Source organism: Temnothorax longispinosus, chromosome 2 (assembly GCF_030848805.1).
Source record: "Temnothorax longispinosus isolate EJ_2023e chromosome 2, Tlon_JGU_v1, whole genome shotgun sequence".
NCBI classification, from domain to species: domain Eukaryota; kingdom Metazoa; phylum Arthropoda; class Insecta; order Hymenoptera; family Formicidae; genus Temnothorax; species Temnothorax longispinosus.
In genome coordinates, this window is record NC_092359.1 from 11822710 (window position 1) to 11836794 (window position 14085).

The 14085-nt window shown below is 35.5% G+C and overlaps 3 protein-coding genes across 11 annotated transcripts in view; 1 reads left to right on the plus strand and 2 right to left on the minus strand.

The window, feature by feature from the left end:
- LOC139809129 (protein Wnt-6) overlaps nucleotides 1-1491 on the minus strand; it is a 132858-nt gene extending 131367 nt beyond the window's left edge. The window contains exon 1 of the mRNA XM_071771809.1: nucleotides 720-1491. The gene's annotated coding sequence lies outside the window, so the exon portion shown is untranslated. The remainder of the gene's footprint in view (nucleotides 1-719) is intronic.
- Nucleotides 1-4751, plus strand: part of Ninac (STKc_myosinIII_N_like and MYSc_Myo21 domain-containing protein ninaC) — a 29107-nt gene extending 24356 nt beyond the window's left edge. For 7 of the 8 annotated variants that reach the window (XM_071771797.1, XM_071771801.1, XM_071771803.1 and 4 more), the window contains 6 exons: nucleotides 3-223; nucleotides 2298-2398; nucleotides 2549-2784; nucleotides 3224-3402; nucleotides 3482-3566; nucleotides 3725-4751. In XM_071771797.1, the coding sequence (XP_071627898.1) occupies nucleotides 3-223; nucleotides 2298-2398; nucleotides 2549-2784; nucleotides 3224-3402; nucleotides 3482-3566; nucleotides 3725-4036 (1134 nt within the window). In that variant the 3' untranslated portion in view covers nucleotides 4037-4751. Of the gene's footprint in view, nucleotides 1-2; nucleotides 224-2297; nucleotides 2399-2548; nucleotides 2785-3223; nucleotides 3403-3481; nucleotides 3567-3711 lie in introns of all 8 variants that reach the window. The other variant, XM_071771804.1, reaches the window with a different exon arrangement.
- Nucleotides 4752-4995: 244 nt separating this feature from the next.
- LOC139809128 (uncharacterized) lies at nucleotides 4996-12555 on the minus strand. 2 transcript variants are annotated; one of them, XM_071771805.1, is made up of 5 exons: nucleotides 12024-12555; nucleotides 10662-11102; nucleotides 10456-10558; nucleotides 6313-6734; nucleotides 4996-5798 (listed from the first exon to the last, which is right to left on the minus strand). In XM_071771805.1, exons 1-5 carry the CDS (start codon nucleotides 12405-12407, stop codon nucleotides 5586-5588), a joined length of 1563 nt encoding a protein of 520 aa, XP_071627906.1. In that variant the 5' UTR covers nucleotides 12408-12555; the 3' UTR covers nucleotides 4996-5585. The 2 variants fall into 2 exon arrangements, with proteins under 2 accessions (XP_071627906.1, XP_071627907.1); XM_071771806.1 differs by lacking the exons at nucleotides 4996-5798; nucleotides 6313-6734 and adding an exon at nucleotides 7176-8995.
- Between the last annotated feature and the right edge of the window lie 1530 nt (nucleotides 12556-14085).

Here is a 14085-nt window from a genome sequence, read left to right on the forward strand (position 1 = left end):
AGGTTCATCTGTACAATCAATCGATAGTGGCAGCCTTGGAAAAAATGAATGAACATGTTGTATCCCTTGAAAAGATCGATCCAAGTGCCAAAATAGATGCCTACGTAAATGAGGTAAAACCACCTCAAGTCTACAAACTTCCTTTCAATATGCAACAAGAGCTCCCGTATTTCGACATGAATTACATGAACGATCCTTCGAACGTAAACATTAAACGTGCAGGGTAAGTTACTTAAAACATCTTTTAAACAGCCCGTAACAAGAACCTAAATGAGAAAAATGTACCAGAGATACGCATAAAATGTTGATAACTATAACATAAGTTTACCATATACTCTCTAAATCTGAATCAGTGAATAGTACTGTGAATCAGTGACTATTCACTGAACATGAATAGATATATTTGAAAGAGAGATAATAATAATAATCAATTAAGACATAACCTTCATATTAAGATAAGATATAATTTGCAATAATTTTTTAATACAATAATCCTATTGAATGCTTAAAAATTTTAACATTTAAGATTACATGTAAAGTAATTTAAAAAAAAACGAGATATTGTTTAATGTATCCGGAGGAAATTTTTATTTTATGGTAAAATTATTTCAAACCCGAAAAAATTGCGCTTTAAGAGTCATAAAGTCTTTAATGAATATACGCAATAAAAATTTGTAAAATCGGTTAGACATACAAGCAAAGTGACGAAATTTACTTACCAACTGTTATCCCGTCGTTACCCCGTTCCGTCTCTCGATTCTCGATCTCGATGCTGCAACACCAAAGAAAAGTCGAATGTCGTAAAAAGCAGGAAAGACGCTGCCTACGCGGATGCGCGTCATTGCGCGTTCGACCTGTGCGCATATGTGCCGACCACAAAACGCCGTAACCTTCGCAACTCCAGAGCGAAATCGAATATCGCGAACCACAGAAACAGCAGTGCGTTCACGCGAATTAGTATAATTATCCAATACTTGTCCGATATATCCTGCAGTTCTTCGCGAGCAACTGACACTTTTAACGAGTAACAGACATGAAAAACGTGAGACGGTATACCGGAGTTCGACCTCTTAAGGCCTTGGCACATAGAAAAACTTAAGCAGTAAAACTCAACCAGTAAGCAAATCAGCCAATCACAGTCAAGAACTTAAGGCACGGCCCTAAGCGGTAGCGAATCCATACTGTTGATTTCTTACTGCTTAAGTTTTACTGCTTAAGTTTTTCTATGTGCCAAGGCCCTTACAACGCGACGCGGCGCGAACTTGTCGCCAATATGGCGGATGCGCGTTTGACCTGTACGCATACGCTGATTACAAGACGCGCGTAACATTTAAACTATTTTAACTTTTTGCTATCTTGAGAAAAAATTTTTCATATAGATATTTATATCTAACATTATAAAAAAAAAAAATATATATATATATATACCTATATATACATATATATTTTGCTTTCTTTTGTACAATCTCTGTTCATCTATGCAAGAAAAATAATAAAAAAAAAGAATTAAAAAATAATCAAAGATAACGTTTGCATTTTTTTTTTTGCAAAAAATAATGATGAGAAATAAGAAAAAATTGCTTATGTATAGTCATATATAAATATAATAATGGTATAAAAAATATGATTATATAGAATATTGTATAATTTAATCGCAATTTATTTTCTGTAAAAAACAAGATAAATGTTTTTTTTTCATTATTTTTCTCATTACAAACAGACATTATACAAAAGAAAGAAAACATATATATATATATATATATATATATATATATATACGGACATATTATATGTTATTATGTAAATAAAAAATTGTTTTCCTGTGGATATATCTTTTAACTTAACTTGCAAATGTGCAGACGCAAATACTATAATATATAATAAAGGTAAAACAATAGAAATAAAATTAATGAAAATTATAAGAATAAATAGAATTAAATCAATTCTGCGTAAGATATAATATAGTCGATTTTCAAGAATACGAAATCAACGAAAAGAAAATATTACACGAGAGTCATTTGACGAAACTTGGAAAAATATGCAGAAAATGACTTAATTCACTCTTACAGAAATTGTTATTAAATATAGTAATTTCATAATTAAGATTGTTGGTGCTTTATGTATGTACATTTCTGGATATTCTGTGCAGTACTATTTGTCTTCTTTTTTCACATGCTGGTCTTCGACCTTGTGCATACATACATTCTTCATATCGCGTGGTTGCTATTAAAAAAGTAGGAATTTTGAAAGCAATTCGACAATTTAACTGAGATAAACTGAAAAAGACATTTTCGCAGGTCTATATCATCTACATTAAGCGACGACGAGCACGAGTCCTGGGATGCACCGTTACGTAGACAAACCGTACCCTGGGCTAACAAAAATGTTCACACCAGAGGTATCTAAATTCGCTACAAAGAAATTCTGAAGAGTTCTAAATACCTAAATTAATAAATTTTATAAATTTGTTTTGTCATATATTAGCTTATCATATATTATTTGTGAGATTATATCATCTTCTCTTTTCTAACATGATACATTTTTTTAGATATCGAGGTACAAACAACAAACTCGCCACATCGCGTACCTCTTCATCGTTCGTCGATCAGCGGTGAGCAAAGTTTAATCAACACTCTATTCACCAGGGATCCGAATGTTCCGATTCAGTGTCCACCGAAGGAGCCACCCCGCCGTAACATTTCTGGCTTTCAATCTGCGAATAAACGTAACTCCACACACTCTTCCGAATCTTATACTCCTTACTGCGCAAAATTGCAACAAAATGTGAGTTATTACACGACCACATAACATATATGTATATACCTTGAACGCCTAAAAATTACTTCCATTAAAAGTATTTCCTTAGAGATATCGATTTCTCTTCCTTGAAATTTCCTTTATTATTTCAAGTTTCGTTTTAATTCGAAAATCTCCAACGTTAAATAAATAAAAATTTTTTCTGTAAAGCAAATTCCACGTAAAATTAATTGAAAGATGAAAATTTTACTTGTTTAGATATCTAATGTGCAATTTAAGATAATTTTTCAATTTGCAATTACAGCTTGTTTATAAATCAAAGTTTATAGTACCTACGATATTTTTCTTCAAGATAATAAGCGATGCTTTAGAAAATACTGAGATGTTATCTTACAGTACATAATTACAATAATTTTCCAATTTTAATTACTCTACACATATGTAAAGACTTATAATTTATATATAGAACAACATCGACGCCGGATACACTAGGAAGAAAGTATCATCGCCACCAGTACCAGTCAATCGAACGCAACCCTCAGCAATGCGCAATTTCAACAATTATGAATCAAACATTCAAAACAAAAATAGTACAGAATGGGAGTTTGAGAACAGAAATAATCGCAATATTAACAGTGATATTCGGTACATTCATCGTTAATATGGAAATTTCTAGCAATATTAATAAATTCTCTCTTCATAACATAATTTTTTTCCATTACAGTGTAAATGCTATCAAAGAATTGGAAATGATCGGACGCAGAAACAACAATGATGAAAATGACGATGCACCACCATTCAACTTTCAAGTAATATCTCAGTTTACTTGTTTTATTCTTTTAATCACGGTTATATACGTGTATATATATTTTTCTAAACATGTTTTAAAAATGAGAATATTACATCACAAACTTCAGAGAAATCTACATATTGTAAAAGCAGTTTTCAAAACAGGTTGTTATTCTAGGCGATGCTGCGGAAAACGCCTCATCAGCGTGCTTCGATGAAACGTAACCCCGTATACGAGAGCGTCACGTCATCAGAATCAGTACCAAAATCTTATCACCGCAATAACGATTTAGACGAATCAAATACTGTCTACAAGAGTAGCGATAGTCGTAAAGATTCGCCAGAGTGGAGTCCGAACGAAATGATCCTCATGTCAGAGGAATACGCGAATGAGAATACGGAAGCATTGAATAAAGAAGACGCAAAAAACAGTGTTACTACAGAGATAGCACCGGGCATTGTTGTCAAAGGCTACGTGGCTGACCTCTAAAAACTCACAACCAGAGATTAGTTGCATCAAAATCAATTAATTGCATTTATGTTTAAACAAATTATTTCTCTTTGTGTATTTATCATATCTAGGACTATAATTTGGAAAAGAAGAAAGATCGCTAATTAAAATTTAGTAGAGATAAAAAATTAATGCAACCAATTTCTCATATTTAGATTGCGTCTAATAAAAACATAAATCTATAACAAATAGCGCAATGAAATCACTGACGTCGTGACAAATTGTTGATTAAACAAATCAATAATTACAACTAAAAGAATTAAGGACATATGTATTTGCGATTTATTTATTGTAGAAAGTTAAATATTATTTCTCTGTTAATATAAATCATAACCAATAACCATTTCTATAAATCAATATCAATATAACTCAGAATAAATAATTTAAATTATAAATAGCGTATTATGCATTTATAATAGTACTGATTAATGCGCATGTGTTCATAAAAAATATATATATAAGTACTTAACAAATTATAAAAAGTAATGACAACATCATTTTTCTATATTAATACGAAAAAAACAAATATTCTAAAAATGTTCTACTTTGTCCATTATTGTTAAATATAATACAAGTAAAAGTCCAATATAGTTAATTATAAAATATATAGTCTGATTGCTAAGAAATTATAGTAATAAGTGTGTACCAGTTAATTCATAAAAATCTGCTTCAATCAATATAAATATCATTGATTCTCTTTGTAAAATTTCTGAAATTATTATAATTGTTATCATAAATTATAATTTTCAATAAATAACAAAGTACACACAATACAAGAAACCATATTTTATTCATAAGTCATTATATTGTAAAATTTAAATTTAATATATGTAGATATGCATACTGGCCATACATGACATTTCTTAAATATAAAACGTCTAAAATAAAAAAAAGCAGACATTATGTTACTAAACATTTTCAAACAATCTTTAAAAATGTTTGGTAACGTGTGTATTTATCCATCACAGTAGTTCATATATGAACATATTTATATTAGAGCCATGGCACACAAAAAACTTAAGCAATAAACAAATCAGTCAAGAACTTAAAGCAATAACGTAGCAAATCCAAACTGTTGATTTTCTTACCGCTAACGTTTTACTGCTTAAGTTTTTCTATGTGCCAAGGCTCTTATTTCGCCATATTTTTTTACATTCAATGTTATAAACAATATTCAAATTATTATTTTTGATGAAATTGCTGAAGACAAGTTACTGACAGCCCGATAAAAAACATAATAAATAATATAATTTACATCTTATTCATAATCATAGATAAAATATATTAAAATCTCAAAAATTAACATATATATATTTTTTTATATTATAATATGTATAATATTCATATATTTAAAATTTATTTCATATATTTATTTAACTATATATAATTTTTAAATATAAAAAAATAATTTGCATTTGTTTTGAACACAACGGTGTCATCAAGAGTGTCATCACCAATATAAATTTTATTAAAAGATTAGGTGTGTAGATAAGCCTTGATATATAAAACTGTAACTAATAACTATTACCTAATCTTTATCTGGTTGAGTGCCATCATGACCACAGTTTTGTTGCGAACTTTGCTTAATTATGTTAACCAATGTATCCAATCTGGTAGGACGCGCTATTTGTAGGACCATATGCGCTTCTTCCAAAATTAAAAGACCATTGTGTGCGTCACTGGCTGATAGATTATGAGCTGATATCACATGCCGTCTCCAAGCTGCGTGTGTAGGGAGAACCTACGTGTATAGAATGATTGTAAAAATAAAATAATTACCCGTTATATAAATTTAAATAACAAACAGAATATTAAATTTCTTTCGCCAGTGAATAGAATAACAATTAAAGTACTTTAAATCGACCGTAACTGGCAATATATAACGTCTTTTTCGATATGACCATTGAAAAAACCATGAGCCAACTCACTTTGTCGGATTCACACAGCACTTTTTTCGGATCAATCGTCAAGACATTATTAATTTCGACCAACGCTTTTGATCGGATAATGTAATTTCTGAATTAAATAATTTTATTTTATTGCGAAAAAATATCACCCCAGCCAGGGTTCGAATCTGGAACCTCCCGTATACCGTGCGGGTGTCGTGCCAATTCGACCACCGGTCATATCAAAAAAGACGTTATATATTGCCAGTTACGGTCGATTTGAAGTACTTTAATTGTTAAATAACAAACATATAATTTAATTCATTTGCTTTTTATCTCAAAACAGATCAAAGAACTTCACGCACTCACTTGTAAACACCATTTGCAATTAAGAGACGATGAAATAGTATGAACAGCTTTTATGTGCCTTCTGCGGAAGCCCCAACTCGTATATGCCCTGTCGCAAAAAGGGCAAGGAAACGGTGGATATGCTGCTGGGCCACCTTTTATAGTCTCGTCCGATAAATCTGTACTGTAAGACTCGACAAACGCGGGAAAACTAGGTTGCGAAACTCCAGGATTGTACCTCAGGAAATTCGAGGACTCCGGTTGCTCTAACATTTGTTCGGCACGAGAATAATTTGGTAAGTCAGGTGATGAGTCCTCCAATATTTTCGAGATATTCCACAAGGAGCTCCGTTCAACTGCGAGGGAATCTCTCCTGTGCGTTTGGGGATCTGGAGAAGTATGGCGAGCTTCGGCTATTACTGTCACAATCGGCTTTGACGATCCTGTAAAGAATTCCAGTGTACCGTTGAATTGCTTCTTCATAAGTGGAATTTGATGCGTAAATTAAAAGTTGGACACAATAATCAATGATATAATAGTATAATTTCCCCCCCTTCCTTCGATAATTTCTTGACTTCATGCTTTTCTACTTACAATACAAAAATAGAGAAATAGTATTTATATGACGCATAATCTATTTTTTCCGCTTTGAATAATACCATTTACTTGCATTAATTATATTACGTTATTCTACTTTATTTATAGTGAAATAATATTTATAATGTAAAATACATGGGAAATATTTAAGTTTATTTGCAAAAAGATCCAAAAAGTTACTTTATAAGTAAGTACTGTATGTAAAAAGCAACGTTCGTAGATTTTTGTACATATAGATATGCAATGAGCAAAGAAATACGATAAATATATCAGAAATAAAGAGACAATTAAAAATGTAAAATATGTTTATTTGCGACCAGTCGTTTGTCTTGTCTACAATAATATTGATTTAAATAATATCGCTTCGAAGCTGTCGGTGTGCTCCAATGATCAACGCTCGTACCGCGCAAACGAGAGAAAAAAAAATCGACACGACTTTACAAGTAAACGGAGATCAAAGAACACTTTCGCGCGGGTCTCGAGAATAGGACGCGCGATAGAAATCGCACGTTGATTCGCAACGTATACCCTAATAGTTCGTGGCGCATGCTGAGCGACCCTCTGCTGTGATTTAAATACTCTACAAGCAAGTGTCTTAAATCACTATTCCTGTCGTAAGAACTACGGATTTCCTTTTCTTCTTTAAGTGTACATAGAGCTGCCGTGGTCGTGCAGCACGTTCACGCACGCATGTGATCAACACGACCGAAACGTATCCTCGTACACATATGTTACATACATATATCATACGTATACCTCTAACTGAATACGCATACCGCATACGCACGCCCGTGTATATACCGCACATTTCCGCATAACGAACGCATATATATATACATATACACGCGCATCTTGTCCGTGTGTTAATAATGTGTGTGAGCGAGTACGTGATGTGTATATTCGAGTGCGAAAGAGAAAGAGAGGCTCGCGTGTCTCTCTGACATACGCCAACTTTTTAATAATATCGTACCGCGTTTTACCGTAAAAGCGAATTCTCGCATGAGCCGTAACTAAAGAGTAAGAAGGAATGTTATTTCAAGGTGCTATACGTGAAACAAAGGTACATAGGCGAATGAATGATCGACTTTACACGTGAACGCGTCGTGGAAGAGAAGCGGGGGAGATTCTGTAAACACGCGGGATGCGAGTGTGAAGAGAGGATGGGAAGAGAGATCAAACGAATTACCTCGGAATTTTCCTTAATAAAGGTGGAAATTAGAAAGAAACTACGAGGAAGGCTTAGAATTATTCGATCGTTCGCCACTCATCACGCCGAGCGGCGAACCTGAAGCGTATAAATAATTCGATCGCGTCTACAATGCTCTTCCTAGTCACCCTGTCACCTCGAAATCTACAGCCTAGAAACCGCGGATCGGAAAGCGCACGTTCCAAACCTATTGCACGTTAACTCCACGATTTTAATCACGCCGACTGATCATCTCTTCTTCCCCTGGCTACATGCTACGCGCGTGAATCTTACTGTCTACTTACATCAATTGTTTTTTTTTTACAATGTCCTAAATATAAAGCGCGAAAGCTCATACCAAAGAGGAACAAGCGAGGAACGAGTCGTCCTACGACGCTTGTGTGGGAACCGGGGTGACGGGCTTAAAAGAACGATCCTATTCCAGCCAGTGGAAACGTTTCCGTTTGACCCCTGACCTAAAACGCCCTAGTCATTGAGTGTAGACCGAGCGTCTCTGAAACAAATACCTTTTCAAGCCCCTATTACTAGTGTCAATTTTTGTTACGCAATTCTTCCAAGCCTCCTCCCACTCGACGCTGTTAGGCGCTATGCCGCTAAAGTGCAACAGGACCTCCCGAATTAAGTGTATCTTGTTGCTATCGAACTGCTGCTTGCCCATCTTGCCATTGACGTTGCAGAGAATCCTCTCTTCCGGCGTAAAGAGGATCTTCATGAGGTCGCAGGCCAAGTGATCCATCGGCCGGGACGACGCCCAGGTCGAGATTATGTCCGGGCTTGGCAGGAGATCGGCGTAAGGTAGATGCTGATACGAGTAAAGCAGCGGTTTGACGTCCGAGAATCCACTTAGCCCGGACAAGCCAGATAAACCGGAAATGTCTTCAGCAGGGCTGTTCCCAGACCCTGCCACACATATCAGCACAGCGCGCTTTAGACACGGGCTGCCCCACACACGTGAATTACGCGCACAATAAAGAAAATGCGAGCGAGGGTACATTAAAGGCTATAATGAAGGACCGATCACGCATCTTCCATCTCACGTATGCGCTGCTCACGCATGCACGCACATACGGTTGTGCACCGCCGATCGAAGCGTGACGCCGAAACCGGCCTCATTCTCTTTAAAATCTTTCCGAATTGCAGAAATTAAAGTCGCAATGATTTTACTGTCAGTTTTTTTTGCACGAATTACAGTTATTACAAATCAATCGCGCTTCGGGATGAAGCTAACGATATACTTCCGTATGAAATATTCCGCGAAATACTTTTGCTGTAACGCAACGAGCCACGAGGACATTTACCATTTTGCACCAATTACGTCGCTCTCATTGTCTTTTCGATAGAGTTCTCTTTACTCGTGCACGCAATCTTTGTCTCTACCTCTCACACACGGAGCCCTTGCAGCACAGCAAATAAAGAAAACGTGGCGCGCCAAAACGAGCAGAACAGAACATATGCGAAAGCGAACAGAATATTCGAAAAAGCTACTATCTGCGGTACCAAAGAAAAAGCTTTGATACTACAGTAGCCGCCGGCATACGCAAAGACAGCGAATCTGTGTATACAATTGTATACAGCATTTGTGCATGTGGTAATATTAACTATATATTATATGCGATAATGAAAACGACATTTTAAAGAACAATATATGCTAGTGTTATCTGATATCCGGTTCCCGTAAAAGCAAATTGTATCCACAATAAAGTAAAATTTATTACTTTAACAAAACTATTTTCCAAATAAATTAATAATAATAATAGCTCGTATATTTGTCAAACTTAATACGTTCAATTACTAATAAAAATGACAATCTACGTATTAAATGTGCTAATAATTTGCAAATTCAAGAAATTATTAAAAACAAGTTACTTTCTTTCAATAATGGAATATTTAAATTTGATATTTTTAGTGCTAATATATTATAAGAAGATACTGGAGTGTAATTTACAAAATTAATGTTGGAAATTCAAATGTTGCAACGAATAATAATCTATGATTATTGATTAAATTATAAGTAAAAGAAGTCATTTTCAAATACAATTAAAAAACTGTAAAAATACTTAAAAAACTACAAGGTATGATGTCTCGTAAATACAGATATGTTTTTATGTGTTTAAGTCATATCTCTAAATAGCTAATTAAATGAATTTGTACTTAATATAAAACCAAGACATTAGCAACAATATAGCAGTGAAAATGCAAAAAGAGAAGACTTGGTGTGTCATTTAGTGTCATACATGATTTTCTAATACAGAAAAACATAAAATATAATGTACAAGAGCTGGCTATTTATACATATGTCCTGTAACGTGTACTAAATAGCATAAAATAAGAAAGATTTGATCGGTATGTATGATACTAACCTTGGTTCCCATCCGCTTGTCCTGTGTCTAGCCTTTCTGCTGGATCCTTATCTAAAGGAGATCGTTTCTGGAGATCGTCTACCGTCATTTCCAATGGTTCTATCTGAAATACATTTGGATTAAATGCTGTATTTCATATACATAATTGTATGTTACACGCAATTATTTTATCATCCCTATCACAATTTTCTATCTTCTGAACTAACTTTCATCTCCAAACGATGATATACTGGATTAGGTAATGTTTCAGGCAACATGTACTCTCCATCTTTCCCGCTTTGATCGCTGGCAGCGGATTCATTTGTATTTTCCGACTGAGATATTCTAGGTGTTAGCACTTTCTCCAAAATCGAGTTGTTCTGTTGTTTGCTAACTTTCTGTTTCTTTTTAGGTGTCTCCTCCTTGCTCAGCGACGCATCTTCGGCCACAGCCTGTTCTAATTCAGCCAGTCGTTTGTAGGACTCCTTTGCAAAGATGTCTCCGCCAGACAAGCCCCGAATTTGTAATGTCTCTGCTGCTTTTAAGAGCGCTGGTAAATTCTTTTGCTCAATATTTACCTCCCCTTTGTAAATAAATATTAATAGTGCCTCCAACTCGCTGAAGTGTACATCCTGAAGTATTATAACCGGATGCTGACACGGGTTTGTCTAGAAAATAAAAGAGAATAAAACTGTCAGGCTATATTATTCAAATCATTAATCTATATCATTAATTAATTGATCGTAAGTATTCGCGCATATCAAAATTGTCACTTCTTTAAACATTTTAACCAATGAGCCATCTGCTTCTCTTCTTACTTTCAATTTAATTAACTATTTTAATTTTATTGTAAGCAATTTTCCAAGATAAATGTGTCGTTTTAGAAATGACGTTCAGAGTATTATTTATAGTGACAGCAAATAATAATAATAATAATAATAATAATAATAATAATAATAATAAAGGAGGAATATATACTAATCAAATTTCTAATATAAGTAAAGTATAAAAACTTATAATTTTATCTTGGATAAATTACAGTTAGTAAATATTCAAGAATCATTCGTTTTTATCGTACGTACAATAATTGATTAGTTCTTTATTTAGAGCTACTTTTATCATTAATTATCATCATTTCAAAGAAAAAACGAAATATAAATAAAACTCATGCTTAAATGCTAAAATTAGCATTTTGTACTGCAGCGAGTTCAACTATCGACAGCCTGTCAGAGAATGATCTATCATCTGAGAAATGGAAAAGGAAGAGACATAATACCGACAAAAATCGAGATAAGCGAGGAAGAGCCAAACAACTAGTAGCCTCGTGCAGTCAACAATCGTTAGGATTTTCTCGATAATAGTCGCGGTGATCCTCTAACCTCGATGCGAGAGCGCTCCGAAGGCTACGCGACAGCTGTCAAACGCAATCGTTTCGCCCGCCTGTCGTCGAGGGGCATGACAAGACGCGTGCGACGCGAGAACGGGCCTCGGACGAGCGACGTGGACGCGTCCGACTAGTGACCGAGGATCTCGTCGTACGCGGGATTCGCGGGGTCGATCACGCGGACGACCTTGACTGAGAAACTTACCTGGAAGACCTTCTTGAAGAAGGGACTGCTGGCCGAGAGTATCACCTTGTGCGCCGTGAGGCACTGGCCGTCACTCGCGAGTGTCACGTCCACCAGGCCCTCTTCCTCCCACAGGCTCTCGAAGCTGGTTGCGATATTGCTGAGAAAACTGTTCCACTTTAGACATATTTGACTTGACATGTCGCGCGGCACGATCGGACGGGGCACTCTCTCTCTCGTATTGTCGGGACGCTGTCGCACCGTGCGGTGGTGTCCGCGGGCCTTCTCACGCGACAACGGAGACGGCGAGCGCCAGCGAGCGCGACAGTGGGAAGTGGGACCACCGCAATCGTGCCAGGCACGCACAAACATCGCCGGAGTCGGGAGAGCAACCACGAGCAGCATGGCCGTCCGTGGAGTATAAGCGCGCCAAATTCAAACGCTTCAGCGTTCCATAATCCAGCAACGTCACGTCTTGTCGTAACGGAATAAATATAATAGTAGCAGTAGTAGATTTTTTGATCCTCTTGAGGTTACAATTTTTTCTCTTTACATTTTTTACAAAACTTAAAACCTAATCTTACTCTCTACTTAACTTAACTTAAAGGCTGAAGGCACTAAATTCTTCCAGCCGGAAGAAATAACCTAAAAAAAACCTTAACTTAAGTCTATTTTTATGCGTGGATGTGGGCCTCGTGTCTCCGCACACACTCGCCCCACATCCACAGTCGCTCTATTTACATCGTAACGGAATAAATAATTATATGCATCTCGACCAATAGAACATTCGTATGCAATACGAATATCTTACTACCTTGAATATATCGCCGCAATACGTATATCTATTACTCGATAAAATCACAGAGTATTTTGATATACATATGCCATGCACAATAATCTTCGAGTATTTATTAATTATGATTTATCTAATATAAAATTATAAGTTTTAGTATTTTAAAATTACAAATTTTATGAGTATTTCTTGTGATTTACTTTATCGTATTATTTTGATATATATTTTATGTGTGCGTGTTTCCTCGAATGTTTTTTTCACGTTACATGGCATGTGTTACATGAAGATATAAATAAAATTCTATTATAAATTCTGACACGAATCCTAGATTCTAGTTTAAAATAGCTTTAGAATAGATCCGTAAGCGTTCAACTGCATTGAAAATAAAATAGTAGATAATGGTTGAAACTACTTTTTGTTTCTATTTTATTCACACGTAAATCATAATAATTATCAAAATGTCCAATAAACTCATCCTCTCATCACAACATAGGAATATTATAATTATTAAAATTCTAATATTATCTTCGACGATTAATTTATACAACTTGACATTTACGCTTTAACGTTCGCGAAAGTGAAAGGAAAATTACTGCGTAACTAAGACGGATAATAACGTCTCCAAAATTTAATTTATTATGCCATTCTTATGATTAAAGAATTTTTCTCGCGATATAAAGGCAAATAATCATGAAAATTTCTTCAAAAAGGAGCAAAATCTGGAAAGTTTTAAATACTCCGGAGTCGTAATGAGAGCTCCCATCGTTATCATCGTTATACGTTTATTTTCACAATCTAGTCTACGAGACGTTATTTCTCGTGTAAGAAAGCAGCGCGGGTAGCGTTGGATCGAAAGGCAAAAGTCGTTCCGCGGCACGGTAGGCTCGCATTAAAGCGAAGCTGAATGTGCATGCGTGCAAGTGCTTACGTGCGTGCTCGCGTGCATATATTCAACTGCTGTACAGGCCAACGCGACCCGACAATTCCCGCGTGCGTGGTCGCGTGCGTGCCGTGCGTGCGTGCATGCGTGCGTGCGTGCGTGCCCGCTCGCGTGCATGCATGCTTGCGTGCGTTCGTGCCTATAACAAAGTTTCATGATCGTTAAAGTTCCACCGGGTTCTACCCTGCCTGCTTCACGACCGAGCCCGGCGCACGAAAATACGGTACAAAAATCTAGCAGCATTTCGACGCGTTTGTTTTCTGAAGAAAAAATATAACTAATTGTGTGACTGACTGAGTCATCTTTTTTATGATTTTTTTTTCTAACAAATGCGACAGGACATTGCCTGA

Bases quoted from the DNA above. Each gene is read 5' to 3' on its own strand.
- LOC139809128 (XM_071771805.1), bottom strand. From the start codon at position 12,407: ATGCTGCTCGTGGTTGCTCTCCCGACTCCGGCGATGTTTGTGCGTGCC. The intron at 11,103-12,023 runs GTAAGTTTCTCA...TTTATTTTCTAG, and splicing joins TCTTCAAGAAGGTCTTCCAG to ACAAACCCGTGTCAGCATCC. The intron at 10,559-10,661 runs GTTAGTTCAGAA...AATGTATTTCAG, and splicing joins ATCATCGTTTGGAGATGAAA to ATAGAACCATTGGAAATGAC.